Source organism: Podarcis gaigeae, assembly GCF_964106915.1.
Source record: "Podarcis gaigeae genome assembly, chromosome: W".
Classification (NCBI taxonomy): Eukaryota; Metazoa; Chordata; class Lepidosauria; order Squamata; family Lacertidae; genus Podarcis; species Podarcis gaigeae.
The window spans coordinates 427638-452197 of record NC_139695.1 but is presented as its reverse complement, the minus strand read 5'-3'; the positions used below and the strand labels follow the sequence as shown (position 1 = coordinate 452197).

At 47.5% G+C, this 24560-nt stretch overlaps 1 protein-coding gene and 1 long non-coding RNA gene across 2 annotated transcripts in view; both read right to left on the bottom strand.

Annotated features, from left to right (window-relative positions):
* LOC310836025 overlaps positions 1-24560 on the bottom strand; it is a 115961-nt gene that overhangs the window by 78408 nt on the left and 12993 nt on the right. The gene's annotated exons all lie outside the window — the stretch shown is intronic.
* On the bottom strand, positions 935-22828 carry LOC310836102 (putative helicase senataxin; the record flags this gene model as incomplete). The annotated part of the gene is made up of 8 exons (XM_083721012.1): positions 935-1004; positions 2424-2611; positions 10237-10344; positions 15613-15765; positions 16782-16853; positions 17485-17600; positions 21980-22081; positions 22771-22828. The coding sequence occupies 8 exons, from the start codon at positions 22826-22828 to the stop codon at positions 935-937; spliced, it is 867 nt and encodes a 288-aa protein (XP_083577138.1).

The following is a 24560-nucleotide window of genomic DNA, read 5'->3' as shown; positions in this document are numbered from 1 at the left end:
TTATTTTCCGCCACTAGGTGGCGCAATTTTCGAATTTACTTGTGAGGTGGTCCTTCTTGTTTTGCTTCTCTAGCCTCTCTTTGTTGCAGTGACTGTTTCCTCCACTATTCTTCTTCCGGCTTTTTCCCTTCTGAGGGCGATGACTCATTCTTCCCCTCCCAGCGCCATTTTCGCCAGCTGCTTTCTTCCCTATTCCAGTCTTTTCCTCCTTCTTTCTCTCCCTTTATATATCTTTTCTTCTTCCCTCTCACTTCTTTATCTTAATCTTTATCTTCCCACCGCTGCCTGGTCTCCAAGTCTTTTCTATTTCTTCTCTTTTTGCACTGAGTCCTCCACGTTTCTCCCCCTCCTTTTCCTTTTTCACTCACCCCTTTGTTTATGCTGATCTCCTTCTTAATGGCCGCTGCTTTGTTGTCGCCGCTGCTGCTGCTGCTTGCTATTTCAGCTCCTTGTCTCTCAACGGAGCATCCCCCTGTAGAAGCAGGTACTCAGTATGTCTCTGTTTATGTTTTCTGCCTCTTTACAAGGCTTATTTTCCACAACTTGATAAATCTCAGAACGCTGAAGCTCCTCTCTCCATTAGCTTTACTGTCCTTTGTAATATTAAGTTAGTCCGTACTCCTTTGTTTTAATTTAAGCCAGCATAATTACCTAGTTCCTTCAGGAGTACTCTTGATTTTACAGTTTTAGTTTGGAGCAGCCTGGTGCTTTCTCATTCGGGTCTCAGGGGCGTCTCACGGTCGGGTGTGCGATCTTTTCTGCGCTGAAGTTCTTCCACCTCCCTCCACTTTTTGTGCTGGGACGGCAGAAAACCCCTTTATGCGCTGCTTGGATCTGTTTTCTTCAGTCTGGGACCTCCTCTCAGACCTCTTCAGGGTTTGCGTCACCCTCGCTTCCCCGTCTTTTTATCCCGCAGCCGTGATTGGGAGCGCTCTTACTGCAGCAGAGCGCTTTCCCTGACCCGGCGTTGAGTGCACCACGCCAGGAAGTCGGCACAGACCGCTCTTATTGGTGGGACAATCAACCGGAGGTGGGGTGGAGCAGGGAACTGCCGGGAGGGCCCTTGCACGCAACGTCATACGAGGCAACAGGGGGAGAGACGGACATGGACGTGTTGGGGGAGGATCCTGGGTTCGAGCACACCTGCAGAGAAATGAAAGCAGAGGAGATCGACGTCGACGAGCCCGTCACGGCCTGGCAGGATCCAGCCGGCTGGCTGCACACCAGGGGGGATGAACTGTATCCTGCACTCACCCCCACAACACTGGAGCACCCGGAACCCACACCAGAAGAGGGAGAGGGGGGAAGGGGGGGCTTCGAGGGGGGGATGGATGTCAGGGGCTCAGGAGCAGAAGCACAGGAAATGGAGAGTGAAGGGGAAGAATCTGAGGGCAGCGTAGGAGAAGACGACAGATTAAAAATGAAGCTACAAGTAAACTAACAGAATATGAAAATATAGTAATAAGAGATAGCATTTCCCTTTTATTTTTTTAAAATAATATTTATTAACAGTTTAAAGACTACAAAAGAAAGAAAAAGAATTAAACAAAACAATACAATACAATACAAAAACAAAAACACTACATAACGCTAACACTAAAACATTGAATTAACAAAACAAAACAAACACAATTTAAAACACATCCAATAATTTCAATATATTATCTTTCATTCACTTGTTTCTTCACACCTCCCTTTTTGTATTCCACTTCAATTAACTGTTTCAGCAATTCCTTTCCATCTTCCTCTGTTTTCTGTCCTGTAATTTAGCTTAACATATTCTAACCTTATTTTTCCCCTTTAATACATTAATAATCTATTTGTACTTAGTTCCTTATTATAATAATAGCATTTCCCTTTTATACAAAACACTTATTGAGAACCAATTTTGCCCCCAACAAAATCTAAACAGCTGGTGGGAATTAAATTGGGATATAAACACTGAAGAGGTTAAACAGAACAATTTATGGACAAAAGCACCATATAAATTTCTGTCAGCAACTATTAGGGAACGTTCACTAAAAATTGTACATGGATGGAATTTAACACCATCATTTTTAATATACAGTATATTAAAAAAGAAAGAACAAGAAAGTGATTAGAATGGAAGAAAAAAATTAAAGTATCAAATTAGGTTGCTGGAAAGAGTCAGGTTTGAGGCCTATGATCATGCACAGAATTTTCATTCAACTAAGTACTCACCAGTAGTGTCAGAGCAAGTACATTCATTCACACAAACACACCAGATATGATGAGCTAAAGCAGGACCCTCCAGGTGTTGCTGGAATACAACCCCCACCATCCCTGACCACCAGCCAAAATTCCAGGGTAATATGGAACCGATGTCCACACTTAGGTCACCTTTTCATGAAATGCCTGTTGCCTTGAGGCAAGGTAAAAAAATTAGTAAGATGTCTACACACCGGTCAGTTTTCAGGGCATGGTCGTAGATGTAATTGGAAGGGAAGAGGCAGATCTCTGGGTGCATCCTGTACTGAGTCCTCAAGCACAGGACTGGAAGCCTGTCACTGTGTTTTTCTTGGATTTGCCCATTCAGGTGTCTGCGGAGTCGGCCCATCAGAGACTGCCTGTAGCCATAATCCTCAGCTTTCTGCCAAAGCAAGGGAGGGGAGGAGGAGTAAAACTTTCAGGGAATGGGTTAAGCGCAGGCAGCAACAATTAAAGAACAAGAGATGAGAAGTAGAAGCATGCATATGTACTCAGTACTTGGTCTGGGCCCCTTTTTGCATCAATTACTGCCTCAAGGCGGCGTGGAATGGATGCTATCAGCCTGTGGCACTGCTGAGGTGTTATGGAAGACCAGGATGCTTCAATAGCAGCCTTCAGCTCTTCTGCATTGCTCGGTCTCATGTCTCAGAGGTCCAATATTGCTCTATTTGCAATCCTTGTTTTGCTGATTTCATTTAATATTCTAATTTTCTGAGATTGTTAATTTGGGGTTTTCAACAGCTGTACGCCATGATCATCACAATTATAACAAATAAAGGCTTGACATATCTCGCTTTGCATGTCATGAGTCTATCTCATATATTAGTTCCACCTTTTAAGTTGAATTACTGAAATAAATGAACTTTTCCACGATATTCTAATTTTCCGAGTTTCACCTGTATTTGAACTAGAGATTAGGAATGAGTGAACTATTCTGGGCTACCCAAGAGGCTTGGGAAGCAGTCCCACAAAATAACCCAATCTTTTATTTATTTGAAAGTGGGAAAGATGGCAGCGTAAGAGGGTGCAGGAACTTCTCCCCTCTCCTTATGCTCTTTGCAGCATATCAGAACTAAGAGAAATGGTGGTGCTTGAGAAAAATAAAAGTCTCTCAAAGACTACTGCTATGGGAATATCCCTTGATATACATATAAAAAATTACATTCTTAAAGCATTGGCCCTATCTACTCTTGCCTCTGCCCTACCAGCCATTGGAGTGTCTCCCAGAAAAACAGTACTTGGTATATACACTTCTTTTTAACCAAAAGGGCTGTTGTCTACTAACATGGTAATCACACAGGCTGATTTCACAGAAACTCGCAGAATTGTGTAAATAATTTGATCAGATAAACTAATTGAATCATTTTCACCGTAGGCAGCTCATACACCATTAAGGACCTGATAGAAGTTTTACTTTATTTATGCCAAAAGCAGGGTCATTAGATGCTTATTGTCAGGGTTTCAGGGACAGAGAGCGAGGGGGAGGGGTCCCAGGGCGACGAGGAAGAGGACGACGACGACCCGAGGTTGTCAGTGAGTCCGTCAAGTGAATCCGAGGATTCCCAAAAGGGAGCCCCCCTGGTCAGGCCAAGGGGCAGTAGAGAGGGAAGCAGTCAGAAGCAGGGGAACGAAGAGGGAATCCCCAGTGGGGGTTGGAGATCGGGACCGGCCTCTCCGTCGGAACGGAGTGAAGGGGGTGGAGTTGCCAGTGTGTCAGAAAGAGCAGAACAGGAAGCAGAGAGGGGAAGGAGTTCGGAGCAGAACGTCCTGCCGGAAGGGGAGGAGTGTAGTACCGAGAGTAGCGTAACGGTGGAAAGGAAGGTCAGAGGCAACGTACGCGCGCCAAGTTCAAATGTGGAGGCGCGCGGAAATGAGGAGAGCCCTGAGGAGGAGCCTGGTCCCAAAGCACGAAGGAGGGGGGAGCAGGCGGCAGAAGACTCAGCCTCGGGGGAGTCCCGGAGGGAGGGAGCACAGGGGGGCAGGAAGACCCTGCGGAAAAGGAAGGAGAGGAAAAGGTGGAGCAGTACAAGCCTCTTAAGCTGGTGTAGGGGCGGGACTGACTCAGAGGGGACTTCAAACATCTAAGGGTAACAGATGCAGAGCCACGGAGCTTGGATGTAACGACAACAATGTTCTTCAATAAAGCCTTTTGTATATAACTTGGACTGGACTTTGGTCTCTTGTGAGCTGGGACCTCGGGTGGCTCTGACAGTAAGTCCCCTCACAAAGAACGCAAAATTTTTTTTTTGCAAAGCTCACAAACGGTGACAGCCATGAGTGCGGAGGATCAGCTGACAGCACTGCGAACTACAGTTTCCGAACTCACCGCTGCAGTCCTTGCGTCTCAGAAGAAGCATGACGAAATGGAGAAGCGCTGCCAAGACCTGCAAACAAGGTGGGAGCGTGCAAACAGGGAAGGGTTCCCAGGGTCCAGATCAGAGGGCATTGGACTTGGAAGGCGGGGGGGCAGCCTAGTCACCCACTTCGATGGGAACCTGAAGCACTACCCCAGTTTCAGAGCAGACGTTTTGTATGCATTGCACTTGCTTCGTCATGACTTTAAAGATGAGGAGGAGAAAGTGGGGTTTATTGTTTCTCACTTGTATGGGGTGGCCAGAGACTGGTTGCGCAATTTGTGGCGTGAAGATGGCCCTGCCCGCCGCGATTCTGATGAATTCATTAAAGCGATGGATGCCTGCTTCCAGTCAACCGTAGATTTGGATCTTGCACGCAGGGAGATATTTGGACTGCGGCAAGGCAAAGCCACTGTGCGTCAGTACCATTCCAGATTTTTTGCTTTACTGACTGCGTTACGCTGGGAGAAAGACTGCACACCTGTGAGGGATTTGTTCTGGGAGGGTCTCAGCGGTCCCATAAAGGACGAACTTGCCAGGGGAGACAGACCTCAGACCCTGGAGGAGGTGGTGCAGAGGGCTCTGGCGATTGGGATACGTCACGAGGGACGTCCTTGGCACAATGAGGAAGAACGTCAGGTGCGTCCACCAGCGAGGACGTCTTCTTTCATCCCCAGGGAGTTCAGTCAGTCACATCCCTCGCCGCTGGGGAGGCAGGGGGAGGAGCCGATGGAACTTGGTGGTGCTAAGGCTCAAGCAACAGCCAGAGCCCCAGCTTCCGGTGCAGTAAAGGCGAAGCCTCCTAGAGGGACCAGGAAGTGTTACATTTGCGACAGTGCACTGCACATGGCGAAAGAGTGCCCCCAGAGGCTCCAGAAACACACTGCAGCTTTAGCAACGGTAGCAGCAGAAGTGTTCCAGGAAGAGGAGCCTCAGGGAAACGAAAGTGCCTGGCTGTAAGCACGAATGCTCAGCCAGGCGGATCTATAGAACAGTCCCCAGCGTCTTTGCAACCCACAGACCCTTTACCACCCAAGCCAGCGGTGCAGCTCACCGCAACACTTCAGTTGCCGAATGGGACCACCCTAGAAGTGCCCATCACGATCGATTCTGGGAGCAACGCCGATTTCGTAGGGATGCAATTCGTCAAGCAGCATCGCATAGCGCTTCTGCCCGCAACAACGCCTCTGAACGTAGTCACGGTGGATGGCAGGAAATTGCTTGGAGGGCAAGTTGTGCAACAGACACCTCCCATGGTGATGCGGATAGGAGATCACCGAGAAGTCATTAGCTTCAATGTCACCCAACTGTCTGACACGCCTATAGTATTAGGCATGAGTTGGCTGGAGAGACACAGTCCTGCTGTAGCGTGGTACCAACGCCAGATCACCTTTTGCTCATCGTACTGTGCTCAAAATTGCATCCAGTCCTGCCAGGAGGAGGGGGCTGAGCACCAGCTGCGACTTGGCATGGTGCAGGCAGTACCTAGCAAGTACGAAGGGTTCCTGGAGGTTTTCTGCGAGAAGGAAGCTGACCAGTTGCCGCCCCACAGACCTTATGATTGTGCCATCGACCTGGTGCCGGGGGCGCAGTTGCCGACTGCAAAACTGTATTCCATGTCTGAGGACGAGATGCAAGAGCTCAGGGAGTTCATAGAGCACAATTTGAAGCGTGGATTCATCCGGGAATCGAAAGCAGTGGGGGGCAGTCCTGTGTTCTTTGTAAAGAAGAAGGACACGCCCCAAAAAAGACTCATTGTGGACTATAGGTTCATAAACAGTATGACCAAGCCCAAGGCCTTCCCCATGCCCAAGATAGATGATCTCCTAGCAACCGTGAGGAAGGGGAAGATCTTCACCAAATTGGATCTGCGTGGAGCGTATAACCTCATACGCATCCGGGAGGGCGATGAGTGGAAAACGGCCATGTTCACGCCTCTGGGCACGTATGAATACAGAGTTATGCCGTTTGGTCTCCAAAATGGATCTCACGTCTTCCAAGCCTTTATGCATCACGTGCTAGCGGGACTTCTCTACAAGAAATGTGTGTGTTTCCTCGACGACATCCTGATCTTTTCGGAAACGGAAGAGGCCCATGAGAAGGACGTAAAGGAAGTCCTGCAGAGACTACGGGAGAACAGGCTCTACGCCAAGTTAGAGAAGTGCCAGTTTGATGTGACGGAGGTGGATTTCCTAGGCTACAAGCTGTCCGACAAGGGGCTCGCCATGGACAGCATCAAAGTCCGCGCGGTGTTGGACTGGAAGAGCCCACGCAATCGGAAGGAAGTCCAGAGATTCATCGGATTCGCCAACTTCTACCGCAAATTCATCAGAGGTTTTGCAAAGGAGACGGCAGCGATCACGGACACTCTGAGTTCCAAGAAGAAGAGGTTCGTGTGGACGGAACAGGCGGAGCGCTCTTTTCGGAAGCTTAAAAGCCTTTTCGCCTCCGAGGAGCAGCTGCTGCACGTGAATCTAGGCAGGCCCATGCGAGTGGAGACCGACGCGTCAGACAGAGCGGTTGGAGCCGTACTCCTGCAAGAAGATCCACATGGAAACTGGAGACCCGGTGCCTTTTACTCCCGAAAGCTCAGCAAGGCGGAGCAAAACTACACCATATGGGACAGGGAGCTGTTAGCCATTCACGCAGCTTTCAAAGCGTGGCGACACTTCCTCATAGGAGCCAAGCACACAGTACAGGTCCACACGGATCACAAGAACCTAGAGTATTGGCGCACGGCGAAGCTCCAAAGCCAGAGACACATGCGCTGGGCGGAATTCTTCGCGGATTTCGACTTTCGGATAGAGTACATCCCAGGAGATTCCAACGTTATAGCCGATGCGCTATCCAGGAAACCGCAATATCTCGATGAAGCGGCGCCAGTAGCAGCCAAGCACATTTTCGCACCGCAGGCGTGGTCGTGCGCTGCCATCACAGTAGATCTGGACGCGGTGCGACGCGCATTGCAAGTGGATCAGTTCGCACAGTCCAAAATGGAGGAGTTGCGCAGAGGTGTGCAGAGTGGAGAAGAGTTCCAACTGCGCGACGGACTGCTAACTCGCAAAGGTGCCCTCTACGTGCCAAGCGACGAGCTTCGCGCAAAGGTTCTGCAGCAGTTGCACGACGCCCCCAGTGCTGGCCACTTCGGTAAGGAGAAGACAATAGAACTGGTGGCAAGGGACTTTTGGTGGCCCCGGATGCGCGGAGAGGTAGCGGATTACATCGCCAGGTGTGACACTTGTCAGAGGTTCAAGCCAGTACACCAGAAGCCAGCGGGGCTGTTCGAACCGCTGGAAACGCCACAGCAACCGTGGGAGAGGGTAGCCCTGGACTTCGTTACTGACCTGCCCAGCTCCAGAGGGAAGACGGCGGTACTGGTGGTTGTGGACCTGTTCACCAAGATGGCGCACTTCATTCTGTGCGCAAAGGTGGCGACGGCGGAACAGACTGCCAAACTCTTCATTGATCACGTGTTCAAGGTGCATGGGCTGCCGCAGTCCATCCTGTCCGACAGGGGGCGCCAGTTTGTTTCCAATTTTTGGCAGAAGCTTTTAGGTATCCTGAACGTCAAGATCAACCTTACGTCGGCGAGACACCCACAGACCAACGGCCAAGCTGAGAGGGTCAACGCGATCATGCAGCAGTACCTGAGATGTTACGCCAATCAGCGACCCGCAGCTTGGGTGGACTACCTGCCGATGGCAGAGTTTGCCTATAACAACACGAAGCACGCGTCCACGGGGGTGACGCCGTTCTTCGCGAACAACGGTCGGCATCCCAGAACCTTCCCGGGGTTCGGGGCACCGAGAGAGGGGGTGCCGCAAGAAGCCGACCAGTTTGCAGCGGAGCTGCAGGAGGTGCACGAAGAGTTGCGGAGACATTTGGAGCTGGCCAAGCAAGCATATAAGGTGCAGGCAGACAAAAACAGGAGAGCGGGGGAGGAGATCCAGGTGGGGGACTGGGTGTGGTTAGCGGCCCAAGCGATGCCAACCAAGTCGTTGGCCAAGAAGAAGCTAGGGCACAGGCAGTTAGGGCCGTACCAGGTGGAGGCTAAGATCAACCCTGTAGCCTTTCGACTAGCCCTCCCCGAAGGTTCCAGAGTGCATCCGGTATTTCACAGGTCGGTGCTCACCCCCTACAAGGCACCGCACAGGTTTCAGGAGTCTGAAACAGTCCCGCAACTACACACTAAGTCACAGGAGAGGGAGAGGGCGCCTAGGGCCGAACCACTCAACGAGGTCACAGAAATCCTGGACTCGAGATGGGGGGAAGAGGGGGTAGAATACTTTCTAGCCACAGAGGGCACTCCAGCCAGTGCCAACGGTTGGGTGCCGGGCTACGCTTTAGACGAACCTCTTCTAAAAGACGAGTTCCATGCCCTTTTCCCGCATAGACCCATGCCAGCCGAGTACTTTGATGACTGGCTCTTTACGCCCACACTCTCAGACAGTACTTTCCGGGGTTTTTCTTCAGCCGAGGAGAGAACGCCAGAATCAAGCCCGCCCAGGGGATCGTGCTCAGGGGTGGACACAGAACCCTCTTATTGGTGGGACGAGCAACCAGAGGAGGACTGGCGCAGGAAATGGCTGACGGGACCTTGGCCGGCAGCACCAGACGAGGTACCAATGGAAGAGGGAGAAGAGAACACTTTGGGTCAAGAACCCGAATTCGAACACTCATACACCGAACTGCAAGCAGAGGATATGGAGGTACACAACCTGTATCCTGCATCCACCTCCGAAGAGCTGCAGCTCCTACAACCTGCACCCGATGGGCGGGAGGGGGGAAGGGGGGGCTTCGAGGGGGGGATGGATGTCAGGGTTTCAGGGACAGAGAGCGAGGGGGAGGGGTCCCAGGGCGACGAGGAAGAGGACGACGACGACCCGAGGTTGTCAGTGAGTCCGTCAAGTGAATCCGAGGATTCCCAAAAGGGAGCCCCCCTGGTCAGGCCAAGGGGCAGTAGAGAGGGAAGCAGTCAGAAGCAGGGGAACGAAGAGGGAATCCCCAGTGGGGGTTGGAGATCGGGACCGGCCTCTCCGTCGGAACGGAGTGAAGGGGGTGGAGTTGCCAGTGTGTCAGAAAGAGCAGAACAGGAAGCAGAGAGGGGAAGGAGTTCGGAGCAGAACGTCCTGCCGGAAGGGGAGGAGTGTAGTACCGAGAGTAGCGTAACGGTGGAAAGGAAGGTCAGAGGCAACGTACGCGCGCCAAGTTCAAATGTGGAGGCGCGCGGAAATGAGGAGAGCCCTGAGGAGGAGCCTGGTCCCAAAGCACGAAGGAGGGGGGAGCAGGCGGCAGAAGACTCAGCCTCGGGGGAGTCCCGGAGGGAGGGAGCACAGGGGGGCAGGAAGACCCTGCGGAAAAGGAAGGAGAGGAAAAGGTGGAGCAGTACAAGCCTCTTAAGCTGGTGCAGGGGCGGGACTGACTCAGAGGGGACTTCTAACATCTAAGGGTAACAGATGCAGAGCCACGGAGCTTGGATGTAACGACAACAATGTTCTTCAATAAAGCCTTTTGTATATAACTTGGACTGGACTTTGGTCTCTTGTGAGCTGGGACCTCGGGTGGCTCTGACACTTATAAACAGCCTGTCAGTTTTCAGCTCTACAACTTTTTTCTGGGATAGTCAAAACACCTTAATTGTTGACATACTCACCATAGATTTAACTGTAGGAGGGAGCTGCTTTGGGTCTCCAACCAGGACCAGCTTTTTGCAGCCATGAATGAGTGGGATGATAGTTTCAACCTCACAAGCCTGCATGGCCTTTTAAAAAGACAAAGGGACCAGTTTAAATGAGAGAGATAAGATCTCGCCGCACAAGTCGCCTTGTATCAAATCCTGCTATACCACATCTGCAACTCATCCATTCTGACATAATAGCCTCCCCTGACCCTCTGGATCCAGTTTTCAGGAGTCTGGGGTGGAAGGGAAGAGGCCAGGATCTTTCGATCCAATCCATAGCAGGGAGCTACTCAAGGATCTTGCTTAAAAAAAATAAATTCCTAGCTCTCCAACATTTATTTGGTTGCCTCCTTCCAATACCTGTCAAGTCAAACTTAACATCAAAGGTCACCTTTCATCAGACATCCCAATCTCGAAAGGGGTAAAACAAGGGTGTATTCTTGCCCCCTTTCTATTTAATTTATTTTTATCAGACTTGCCAGATTACCTTCAAAAAATAGAATCACATGCCCCTAAACTTAATCAGAAACCAGTTCCTCTCTTACTATACGCAGACGATGCTGTCCTACTATCCTTAACGAGCTTGGGTCTGAAACGTCTTATATCTTCACTGATCCTCTATTGCGAATGTAACAAACTCTCTATAAACTATGAGAAGACAAAAATTTTGGTCTTCTCGAATGGTTGGAAATTAGAGAAATGGAAAATAAGAGGGCAAGAAATCCAACAAGTGAAAATCTATAGGTATCTGGGAATCTTATTCCAGAGCAATTTAGGGTGGGCAACCCATCGCACAAATGCCATAAAACAGGCAAAGTGCATCTCATCAGCAGTTGCCCGTTTTCATTATCAGAAAGGTAATCAATTTATTCCTGCGGCAAATCAGATATTTCAAACAAAAGTGCAATCCCAGATATTCTATGGAATCCCGCTATGGGTCCAAGCATATAACAATGATTTAAAAAAGATTCACTCTAGCTTTCTGAGACGTATTCTTGGACTCCCAGCTATGATCAAATATGAAACAATGTGTGCAGAAATAGGCATACACACAATGGAATATTGGGCATGGTCCACCTCAATAAAGTATTGGTTACGCTGCCACTTTCGCTGCCCTCCATCAAGTCTGCTCGCTGATTTGCTCAAAGACTCCTATAAATCAAGATGGTATCAGCACCTCGAAAAAAAGATTGAATCTTTAGGCATCGAGCTGGAGCCCCTGTACAATTCTAGTGAGCAATATATCTCCCATAATATCCTAACTAGACTAAAGGATGTCGAGAGACAAAATATTATGGCAGCTGTAAACAAAATTTGCTCCCCCATATTCTATGAATTAAATATCTTAGATAGCAGAGCCAATTACGTCACTAAACTAATAATCCCAGCCCAACGTAGGGCTTTTATGCTGGCCCGTTTGAATGTTTTTCCCTCAGCATTTGTCAGGGGAAGATATCAAAACATTCCTAGAAACAAGAGACTCTGCAGATGCTCTATGAATGTCCCGGACACTGTAGAGCATATTCTCCTTCATTGCCCATTGTACAGTACGCTCCGTCAACGCGTGCTGTCCCCTCTTTTGGGTGGTCTGGAACCGCAGCAAGGTGAATGTGTGGGTTTCTACCTATCCGACGTTGACCAAAGGGTAACGGCGGGGGTAGCCGAGTTTTTGGTAGCAGTCCTCCAAGGAGCAGGATAACAAGGAAAACCACTGACTCTATATGTAAATATATATATGCATTTAGCAAACTGCTGCCTTTTTATATATATTTCAAGGCTTTTATATGTTATTTTCTCTTTTAAGGTTTTATTTCCATAATGCCTAATAAAGGTTTGATAAAGTAAGGTTGCCTCCAACTTCAATACAATTTGCTTTCCCTGTATGATTACTTTGATATAGTTCAGCTTTCCCACCCCAGCTGGTGCCTTCCAAAAATGTTGGAACGACAAGTTCCATCAACTGAAGCTGTATCACATAATGCTAAACCACACATCTTAATGTTAGCGTGCAAACAAGACTAGTAGAACACTGGCTGAACCCCCCAAAATGGCATAGATCACTGCCAGTTTTTAACTCTGTGAGCAGATCGCAGTCTCTTGGGAGTTGGCCACCCCTGGACTACAGCAACTGAATTCTGAAGTTACAGATAGGTAGCCGTGTTGGTCTGCCATAGTCAAAACAAAAAAATTCCTTCCAGTAGCACCTTAAAGACCAACTAAGTTAGTTCTTGGTATGAGCTTTCGTGTGCATGCACACTTCTTCAGATTCCTGATGTCAGATTTATGTCCGTTTATTCTTTGGCGTAAGGTTTGGCCTGTTTGTCCAATATAGAGAGCTGAAGGACACTGTTGGCATTTGATGGCATACACAATGTTAGACGATGAGCAATTAAATAGTCCCGAGATGGTATGTGTGATGTTGTTGGGGCCAGTAATGGTGTTGTCCAGGTGTATGTGGCAGCAAAGTTGGCATCTGGGTTTATTGCAGGCTCTGGTTTAGGAATCACAAGACAGAGAAACCAGTAGGAGAACACTTCAATCTCCCAGGACATTCTATACAAGATCTCAAAGTAGCTGTTTTACTACAAAGGAATTTCAGAAATAGACTGGAAAGAGAAGCTGCTGAATTGCAACTTATTACCAAACTTAAAACCATGGAGAGACCTGGTCTGAACAAAGACATTGGATTCTTATCTCATTATACATGACAAAGCCATTTTTCACCTTCTCACCCCTTGCTTTTTCCTGTAAGACCTATTGCAGTCCTTAAGAGTCGTCAACAGGCTCATCACAGCTATCTGCCAATCACCCATTCCTACCACCCTTCTGAGTAATACCCCTCCCCACCTTCTCACTATATAGAAGGGTCTGGTAACTTCTGTTTCAGTGTATCTGAAGAAGTGTGCATGCACACAAAAGCTCATACCAAGAACTAACTTAGTTGGTCTTTAAGGTGCTACTGGAAGGAATTTTTTTGTTTTGAATTCTGAAGTGTGTGGGGGGTTTTCTGTTTTTGTTTTTAAAGGGTGGCAGCAGCTTCTTCAACTTGAGATTTAAGTTACCTAGGCATCAAAGTCAAAATTTCCACCCTCAAAATGTGCAAAGCACTCATGACCAGGGCTAGGGATGGTGTCAACTTTCGCTAAATGGTACAACTGGGAACCTGCATGGTTGAAGACCGAGTGCTTTCAACTGATGGCCTACATTTATAATGCGGACACTTAATTTAGGCATCAGGCTGTCAGGTGAGAAGCGTGTCTTGGCAGCCTACAGCTGTTCATATAATTCTATAAAGCTGTTAATATAGTTCTATAAAATTCCATGCTCACCCCTTCCTGCCCCAGGTATCTTTGGGTATGACTCCTCTGGAAGAATTTTCAATGAGGGGCATGCTGCTCAGCACCAACATGCTTGGGCTGGATGAACAGCAAAAGGAAGGCTTTCAATGTAGTGATTAGGCCCAGGGTCAGAGAAAGAGGAGGCAAGCTACTGTGCTTACTGATTAAAGTTTTAAAAAAACAAAACCAAAAAAACCCCAACAGCAAACTGTAAACCTGATTCATTGTAGAGGTGCAGAAAGAAAAAAAGGTTGCTTCGCAGATTATTCAGAGCTGTTTTCTGAGCTCAGGTTTACAGAAGAGTGTGTTTCTGGGTCTAAGGAATTTGTAAGCATTTAAAGCTCCTGAAGGGAGTTATGTACTCTGAAACGTATAGAGCAGCAACAGTAGAAATACATTTAATCAGTAAGCACAGCAGCTTGCCTCCTCTTTCTCTCTTTTTGTCTTCATGCACACACCAGGCCCACGGTACCAACCACTACAGAACAAGTGCCAATCAGGGATTTAGGTGAGATGCTTTCCCCACTGTGACATGCTATTAGGGTCAGGCTGGTCAGGTGAATTAGCAGGTGATCATCTGGTTGGATCAAGTGGTTCATGGCCTCCCAGGCTTAGAGCTTGACTGGAGCTGCTTCGCTGACATAAATGTTATTTAGTACTTATGTAGCGATTTTCCATAAGCATTCAAAGAGCTTTCTGTAATTATGTAAAAGGTTCTTGCAGAGAGGGGCTTGCCTAAGGCTACTCATGGGTAGCTGACATGATGTCCTCCAGAAGGCAGCTGTCTTGTGTGCAGAAGGTCCCAGGTTCAGTCCTTGGCATCTCCAGGTAGGGCTGGGAGAGATTCCTGCCTAAAACCTTGGAGAGCTGCTGTAAGTCAGTGTGGATAATACTGAGCAAGATGGACCAATGGTCTGATTTAGTATAAGGCACATTCCTATGTTCCTAAGGAGTCCCCAACCTTTTTGGGCTCAAGGGCATATTTGGAATTCTACTGTATTTTTCACTCTATAGGATGCACTTTTTCCCCTCCAAAAATGAAGGGGAAATGTGTGTGCGTCCTATGGAGCGAATGCAGGCTTTTGCAGGCTTTCCTATGGAGCGAATGCAGGCTTGCGGATAGCTGCCTGAAGCCGGATAGCAGCCTGCAGCCTGAAACCCAGGGAGCGCAGTGCCAACTCCCGCTGCGCTCCCCCGGCTTCAGGCAGCTATCCGCAAGCTTTCGGAGCCCGGCGGGAACTCCCGCTGCGCTCGGAAGGCTTGCGGATAGCTGTCTGTTCTGGGGGCTGGGGTCGGGGGAAGCTCGAGCTTCCCCTGCCCCCAGCCCCGCAAGCTCCGGGAGTGGCGGCGAGGTTGCGCGCAATCTTGCCGCCGCTCCTGGACCTGTTTTGGGGGCTTCCCCCGCCCCAGCCCCACGGCTAAAAACGAAGCCGCGCACAGCCTCTCCCGGCTGGAGAGGTTGCACGTGGCTAAAGAGGAAGCCAAGACAGCCAGCAGGATGGATCCCACTCGCTGTCTTGGCTTCTTTGCTCTTTGGAGCTGGGGGGGGGATATTTTTTTCCCCTTTATTCCCCCCCCCAAAAAAAACCACCTAGGTGCACCCTATGGTCCGGTGCGCCCTATGGAGCGAAAAATACGGTAAGTAACAGTTAAGGACACAAGAAAATACTTATTTCACAAAAGAAAAACTGGCAATGATCTGACTCCCCCGTCTGCCCACCCCGCCCCCCTTTGGCAAACCACCTATGCACGCCTTGAAATAAAAAAGAGGGAAAAAAGCAGGCAACACCACTAAAAACAGTCAAAACACATCAAACAAAAAAAGCTGCCTTGAGGGCTTTTAATGTCAGAAGAGGGTGCTGGTGGTGGGGAAACATTTGTATAAATACAAAACAAGGCAGCCAAAGTGAACAGGGCTGTTTCTGCAATCTGTAAAAGCTACTAAAGACACCCTCCATCCTCCTGCCCCAAATATGCCCTTGCTACTGTAGTGCCTATATCCCCCACTAACCATGTCCACGATGACGCAGCTCAGAGGATCACAGTCCAGCCGCTGGAATACTGCACCGAGCAGGCTGCTCCCACTGGTGCTCAATGTGCAGCAGATGATGTGAGACTCCAGGATGATGTTCGTTTTCATGTCGCTTTGCGATCGCCCACAAACCTGGGAAACACAAGAGCCAGGAACTTCCTTTTTAAGAGCACCTAATTTTTAGACAGAGACCAGTTTTCTTTCAGCTGCCTGTTTTGTTTTTGCAACAGCAGCCATGGTCAGGCGGCCAAAACAAGTCCATGCTCAGTCTGTGGTTGAAGATGAAGTCAGCTGCTTTTAGAAGAAGAACTGGATTGGGTGCTAAAATGGCAGGCCATAGTTCTGTGAAGGGGTACCCATTTTGCATGCAGGAGGTGTCAGCTTCAATCGCCAATATCTCCAGATAGGGCAAACAATAGTGACCAAGTTAGATCAATGGCCTGACTCAGTATAAAGCAGCTTCCCAATGCTCCTATGACTCAGGATAAACACAGCCAAATACCTGCTTAGAGTCCGTATGAAGGTGTATGTGTTCACCCATGTGGTGCTCAGGAATGCAACAGTGCCCCTTAGAATTTCTCTCGGTGCCCACCAAGCCACAGCCTCACCTTCTATGGCATGAGGTGGTGAGGAAAGTTACCCTAACCCAGCTTGGAAAGCACATAGGGTTGTATCCAATCCAGTGAATGAACATGACGAGCCCATTAGGCTCATTAATCTAAATGGGTAAAAATTAATTGTATACAGTCCATAGAGCTGAAAGAGGAAGTGGGAGAAAGCCACCAGCGCCCAAGCCTCCCATGCCCAAGCCAAACACAAACAAACAAACAAGCAAACCAGCCCCCCCCCAACCCAGACATTTCCTTTAAAATGTAAAAATCCCCCGGGGGGGCATGTTGGCCCAACAAAAGATGACATGTCCAGGATTTCCCAGACCTATGGCAACCCTAGTCTATGATTTGGCTGAGATAATGGCACGTGGCTGATGTGCAACAGAGTAGCAGCACAATCAGTGATCTGTACTAACAGGAGAGATATTCTGATTTCCTAGCTGGAGCTAATCCAAGACACAAGCACTTTTTTGCATGATGAGATGAAGCAGTTCAGCAAGGTTGTTTTTAAGAGCATCTTACTGATGAAACTCATACCTCCTTCAGTTGAACAGTGAGCCTCTTGCTCTCTTCTGCAAGCCTGCGAGTTTCCTGCTCTAACTGTTGTTTCTGAAAGAAAGATGAGGTGGGTGGGAATTTACTTGTTTTTGACATGAATACTCAACCAATCATGGGGAAGGGCATAGCTCAGTGGTAGAGCATCTACTTTGGATGCAAAAGGTCCCAGATTCAATCTTCAATGGTATCTCTAGGTAGGGCTGCCAGGTAACCCTGTCTGAAACCCTGGAGAGTTGCTGCCTGTCATTGTTCCTGAACCTCAGCACTCCCGATGTTTTTGGCCTACAACTCCCATGATCCCTAGCTAGCAGAACCAGTGGTCAGGGATGATGGGAATTGTAGTCTCAAAACATATGGGGGGCCAAGCTTGAGGAAGCCTGAGCTAGATGGATCTATTTTCTGACTCAATATAGGGCTGCTTACGGAAAGAAAAGAAAAAAGTTCTGAACAGCCTCCCTGCTACTTGATCCCCACTTTAACTGAAGACTGAGCATTTGAGCAAGTAAAACATGTGTCTCCCCACTACCCCACATCAGGTTTCGGCCCATCCGCTGTGCCTCCAAGCCTTCACACTTTTAACTGAAGAGCATGTCTGAACTACAGTTTCAGACCATAGCCTACCGAACAGACTGAGTAGGATATAATAATCCTGGTCAAACTGCACATGGCAACTAACAAGTACCTTCTCTTTGCTTTGGCTTTCGTCTATAGCACACTGGCAAGAAAGAGCATCCAGTCGTTGATCCATCTCTTTCTTCCGCTTGTGGATGTCTTGATCTTTCCCAAGGGCTGCTCGGCCTAAGGAATCCAACCAAATGCTTTTAATTTAGAAATTTATATCCCACTTTCAAAATGGAACTTTGGTTGCTTACCATTCTCACACTGAAATTCAATGCTTCTGACATTCATTAAACTGTGGGTTTATACTGTTATATTGTTATATGGTGGGGGATCCCTAGAAATTAATAAATGGTAAGGTTTTGATTATTTGGGATATGAAGGGAACATACAAGCTGCAGAGGAATTCCTGGGCTAGCCTATGCAAAACAACCTAGCCAAGCTACGGCCATTAAGAAACAATTGTTGTTGTTTAGACATTTAGTCGTGTCCGACTCTTCGTGACCCCATGGACCAGAGCACGCCAGGCACTCCTGTCTTCCACTGCCTCCCGCAGTTTGGTCAGACTCATGTTCGTAGCTTCAAAAACACTGTCCAGCCATCTCGTCCTCTGTCGTCCCCTTCTCCTTGTGCCCTCCATCTTTCCCAGTATCAGGGTCTTTTCCAGGGAGTCTTCTATTCTCACGAGGTGGCCAAAGTCTTGGAGCCTCAGCTTCAGGATCTGTCCTTCCAGTGAGCACTCAGGGCTGATTTCCTTCAGAATGGATAGGTTTGATCTTCTTGCAGTCCATGGGACTCTCAAGAGTCTCCTCCAGCACCATAACTCAAAAGCATCAATTCTTCGGCGATCAGCCTTCTTTATGGTCCAGCTCTCACTTCCATACATCACTACTGGGAAAACCAGAGCTTTTACTATACGGACCTTTGTTGGCAAGGTAATGTCTCTGCTTTTGAAGATGCTGTCTAGGTTTGTCATTGCTTTTCTCCCAAGAAGCAGGCGTCTTTTAATTTCGTGACTGCTGTCACCATCTGCCGTGATCAGTGGCGTAGCGTGGGGGGTGCAAGGGGTGCCAGCCGCACCGGGCGCAACATTTTTGGGGGCGCACTCGGAGCTCTCTGCCCCTACCTGGTCCTGGTGGCTCACTCTCTCTCTCACAGTGCTGGCTGCGAAGGAAAGGACGAGGCTGCGCGCTCCCCAGCCCAGGCGCCGCCTTCTGCGCGCACACTCGCTTGCAGCTAGAAGCCCTGCAGAAAAGGCCGTCGGGTGCAGGAGCGGCGCCTACGTCGCGCTTCCCGGAGGGGGCGCGTCGCCCGGCATTGGCGCGCGTTTGGGCGGGCTGCGGAGGGCGCGAGCGCTGCGTGCGCCCCAGGAGACCGGCGAGGGCGGGAAAGCGGGCGGCTCGCTCCTCCCGCGCGCCAAAGGGGCTTTTTTGGCGGTTCCCCCGCTGCTGCTACGAAGTCCTAAGCAACGAGAAGGAAAGCGCCTCATGAGCATAGCACTGGAGGGTGAGTCTCAACTTTTCTGGACGAGCACTCAATGTGTTGCAGATATTAAGCATAAGAAACGCTCCTCATTGTCCACACCCATAAAAATATTCATTTATTTTTTTATAAATATTTTATTAAATTTTCAAATACATAATACAAGATCCCTACACCAAAAAGCCAGAACCAAAATACCAAAGAGCCATATAGAAAGAAAGAAATAAAAAAGAAAAAAGAAAAAAGAGAAAAATATAACCAACCATTCAGTACAACTTTTCTTATATAACTGATTGGACTTCCTCACATCTCCTTACCCTGCATTATTTATAATAAGAATGTCAGCAAATTATTACCTTGTTTCATACCTTATTTTGTACTTTCCAAATATTATACTTCTAAATTTAAAACAATTTTTATCAATTGCTCAAGTGTTGCTCGGATATCTTTTTATGCTGACAGACCTATGCAGTTGTCCAAACTTTCTTGATCAGCCAGTCATTTTAATTATTATTTTAATTTTTTGTAGTCTATGTTTTTATTGTATATACTGTAATATGCTGCCTTGATATTTTATTTAAGTTGGCAGCAAGCAAATATTATAATGAATAAATATGACATTGCATGAAATAAAGCAACTTAAAACAATATGGTAGAAAATAATATATGTATGGTATATGGTATAAGAGTAAATCATTAGTTTAAAAAGGGCAATTGCATTAACAAAGCAATCAAAGTCACTAACATTGTTAAAACAGTCTCCAAAAGCCCTCACCCCATCTAGTTGTGAAATAGAAGTTATAAATTCACAAACATATCCGCAGGTTGGAATAAAGTTCACAGTTACCAGGCTGGGGCAATAGGTATTATGCTCTTTGCCTAAGCAGAGCAGAACGGACTAGCCAGCAGGTTGCAGGAAGGAGTGTGAGGAGACAGAAAATTATTCTCTATACACTCTATATTGATCAGGAACTGAACCAGGAGATGGACTTTCCCATCTTTAGCATTAATGCCATTCTTAATGTGGCCCCAAGACTATGAATTGCCAAAATCAAGCGGGAATGAGACTAATGTAACAGGGACCCTTGCTTGATCACAAGGCAACTGTGACACACAGCAGCGCTGATTTTCCAAAACATGCCATGGTTTCTCCTTTGTTTTGGTTTCATGGCTGTTGCTTCTTCAGGTAGATAAGATCTCATAATGCTGACAACCTTGGGTTACCTTCCAATCATATCATCGTGAAGGATGCCAAGGTCTCACGTAACCAGCAGCGAAGTTGACTAAGCGGCACAAAAGTGACAGAGAGATACACATGCCATCTATTTCATGGCTGCTGTACTGTGTGCTTGAAGTTCGCTGTAGTTTCAGATTCTAGAGGCCTAGCAAGGTCCATTTTAACAACTTTCAACTGCATATGTTTAGGACCCAGCTGTAACAAGATACATAGTGAGCTTCCTGACCTTTTGGCATAGTGTGCATGCTCGTCTTTCTAATTACTCCTTGCTGAACATCTGCCCAGGAATGCTGTTGAGTCTTGAATAATTTTCCATCACCTCTCTGCACCACTCATATTTCACCTGTTCTCTGCTGTGTTGTGCCCCTAGCTGTACAGATGGAATTGGACTGAATTAGGGAAGTCCCAGGACATAACATGATCCTGGGTGATCATACCATCAAACAGTGTCATTCATTTAATTTTTGCAAAAATGCTTTTATGGCACGTTCATTTTGAGGCAATTAAAATTTAGTTTTCGATCACCCACTGTGGTGGATGACCCTTGCAGTGGCGTAGCGTGGGGGTGCAGGGGGGCCGGCCGCACTGGGCGCCACATCTGGGGGTTAGGGGGCGCAAATCCATGGGTTAGGGGGCGCAAATTGCTTGCCTTGCCCCGGGTGCTGACAACCCACGCTACGCCACTGGCCGTGATCATGGAGCCCAAGAAAGTAAAATCTCTCACTGCCTCCATTTCTTCTCCTTCTATTTGCCAGGAGGTGATGGGACCAGTGGCCATGATCTTCTTCTTTTTTTGAAGTTGAGCTTCAGACCATATTTTGCGCTCTCCTCTTTCACCCTCATTAAAAGGTTCTTTAATTCCTCCTCACTTTCTGCCATCGAGGTTGTGTCATCTGCAAATCTGATGTTGTTGATATTTCTTCCGGCAATCTTAATTCCAGCTAGGGATTCATCCAGCTCCGCCTTTCACATGATGAACCATACAGGGCCATTAAGGGCCATTGGCAATGCAAGAGAGCTGTCCTTCCCCACTGTCCTGAGGTGTGAACAGTAACCAGGGATTTAGAAGGTATTTGAGGTGACATGAAAAGAGTGCCTTTAGCAAGGTGTGCTGGGAAGAAGAAAGGGAGGCGGAGAGAGAAAGTTCCATCTTGAGCAGGCAGGCTGGGAGAACAGGGAACAAGCCCTTCTTGAGATGACCATGCTGTAAGATCTGGACTCCCTTTATCTAAACTCAGGTGTAAATATGTGAATAAATCATATTTCTTAAAGCTACACAAGCCTCTGCCGCACCTTGATTCTCAAAGGAACACAGATCCTGGGTGAGCACCTGGAACACCACCTAGAATTTTGCTACTGCTTAGCAGAGTGGGGGGTGACACCCAATCTTTATAACAATATCCAGTGCCAGTCAGCTCCATTGATTTCAATGGGTCTACTAACATTACAACCCAGAGGTTCCTGTTATACCCCAATTACGAAACTTATTTAAAACTGTGGGGAATGACTTTTAAGAAGACTTTATAGCTGAAGTGATTTCAGTTATATTTTTTGTTTTGTGTGTGATGCTTTATTGTTGAATTATGCTTAGATAAAGCCAGAGTAAAAGCCAGAGTATATATTTGATAAAATAAACATCTTTGGCTGCAGACCAGGATAGGATGGGAGGGATAGGATGGTGTTACAGGATTTCATCCCTGCTCACAATCTGGGAAAGGCCTGTCCCAGATAGAACAGAGACTGGGGGCTATGAAGAACCAACTTTTGAACCCCACTGTTAAGCAGACTAATTAGGAGACAGCAAATGGTGTGAGGGAGGAACCCTTTACAAACTACTCACTCATTCTGCGATTGGCCTGGGCATCCAGACTGAATTTCTGTACGTCCTTGCTGATCAATTTTTCTTCCCCCAGCCTCACCAGGTTGATGTCACCACAGTTTCCTGGGTGTGAAACAGACACTTAGAGCCCTGCTGAAGTACAGCTAGCTTTTTTAAACTAGAAAGACATTTGGCAAACAAATACTTTTGATCTGCTTAGCAAATCCTGAAATCTGCATCTTGCACATCCTCAATAAGAGTTAGAAAAAGTTCAAAAAATGGCAACCAAAATGACCAAGGGGATACAGCAACTCCCCTACAAGGAAAGGTTGTAACATTTGGGACTTTTTGGTTTAGAGAAAAGGCAAGAGGCAACAAGCCAGATGTTTATAGAATTATGCAAGGCATGGAGAGAGTGGCTACAGAAAAGTTTCTCCCTCTGTCTCATAACACTGGAACTCGTGGGTATCTTAAAATGCTAAATGCTGGAAGTCTTAGGACAGATTTTAAAAATTACTTATTCACACAGTGCACATTTAACTATGAAACTCGTTCCTCGTCAAGGTTCTTTTGCTGCAGACACCCTTAGGGCAGCTTACAGAAAACAAGACAAAACAACAAAATAAAAATACAACACTAAAACCAGTAAAAATAAGTGCAGCAAAGCTTTTAGTAGGTCTATACTGGCAGGTGGGGGAGGGTCTAAGTGACTTAAACACGGAATAATGTCTTATTCTTCAGTTATGACCAAGCCAATTGCTCCCTCCAGCTATGAATTCCACAGATGAGAACTGGCCAAGAACTCATCATACCCAAAGGCTTTTCCTTGTCCTGACATTTTTCCTTGAACTCAACAATCATTATTTTCATGTCCAAGCTCCTGCCAACCCAGCAGTTTGAAAGTGCCCCAGCGTGAGTAGATAAGTAGATAACACTGCAGCAGGAAGGTAAATTGTGTTTCTGTGCGCTCTGGCACTTATCACGGTGTCCCGTTGCACCAGAAGTGGTTCGTCATGCTGGCCGCATGACCTGGAAAGCTGTCTGTGAACAAACACCGGCTCCCTCAGCCTGAAGCGAGATGAGCGCCACACCCCATAGTCGCCTTTGACTGGACTTAACTGTCCAGGGGTCCTTTACCTTTTTACCTTTAATGGGGTCCAGATTAGATTATTTAAACCCTATCTAAAATAAAAAAACAGCACCAGTCTAAAACCAGTATATAATAGAGGAGCATTCATTCATTAATTTATTGAACACTGTTTATATGGAAATATAGGAAGCGTCCTTATACTGGCCGAACTCCTTAAATATTGTGTACACTGACTGGCATCAGCAAGGATGCCTCCAGCAGGGCAACACCAAAGGGTGTGGGCCAATGAGGGTGTGGGCCAACCCCCTTTTGCAAAAATAATGGTGTTAATGGGGATGGGATTTTAACTTGGGTGGATGTTGCTTATTTGAGGGGTAGGGTTGTTTTTAGTTGTTCTTAAATGTTATGTGTTACATGTTAATTTGTATTTTGTTTTTGTATTTTTTGGTTTTATAAGACTATTTTACAGCCTTTTAAATGTGTTTGTGGGAGGGGGCGTATTGTTTTGTTTTTATTTTAACTATTTACCTTGCATTTTCATCCTGTGAACAGCCCTGAGATAGTGTGAGGAAGGACGGTATATAAATCTAATAAATCATCATCATCATCATCATCATCATCATCAGGAGGTCTCCAGGGTTTTAAGCGGGAAGCCTTTCCTAGCTCTATCTGAATATGCCAGGGATTGAACACGGGACCCTTTCTGCATGTAGATCAGATGCTATACCACTTTAGCTATGTCCCTTCCCATTAATTAACAACAATAACCCAGCACCCCACATTTTACCTAACATAATATATGTGGTTCTTGTTATTTGCCGTTGAAATAAGACAACCTGGATCACTTCCTGGTGCAACTAGACTTCTCCATGACCCTTCCCCACTGCAGGAAGGTGGGACCTACTTGGATGGTCTGCCCCACCACGTAATGGATCCAAATGGTTTCCAAAGGGTGGCAGGGAATGTCTTATCCCATGTTGATGGCCTTTCAGCTGATTCCCTGGTGGCCCGCTGGAATGCAGAGTTAACCAGGGCTATCGACTGTCTGGCTCCAAAGCGCCCTCTCCGATTGCATGGAACCCAGACAGCCCCGTGGGTTTCCACGGATCTGAGGGCAATGAAACAATCGTTGAGACAGCTAGAGAGCCAGTGGCAGAAATCCCACTCCGAATCAGACAGAACATGGGTTAGAGCTCAACATTGAGCCTTTCTTAGCCACCTTTATTGCATCTGCAGAAAACAGCAGCAGAAGACTCAGGTGGTTTGCAATCTAACGGAACAACCTTCGCCATTGGGGCCTGGTGAGGACCCCGAGATCTCCTGCAATGGTTTTTTGCAAAGTTTTTTGGCAGATAAAGTTGTTCAGGTTCGGAAAGAGGTAGACTCCACCGTGGGAACAGAGCTGGGGCGGGAGAGTGCTAGAGTCCTGTCTAGTCAAGTTGCATGGGATCAATTCCAATCTGTTACCAACGAGGATGTGGACAGGCTGCTTGGACGAGTGAAACCGACCAC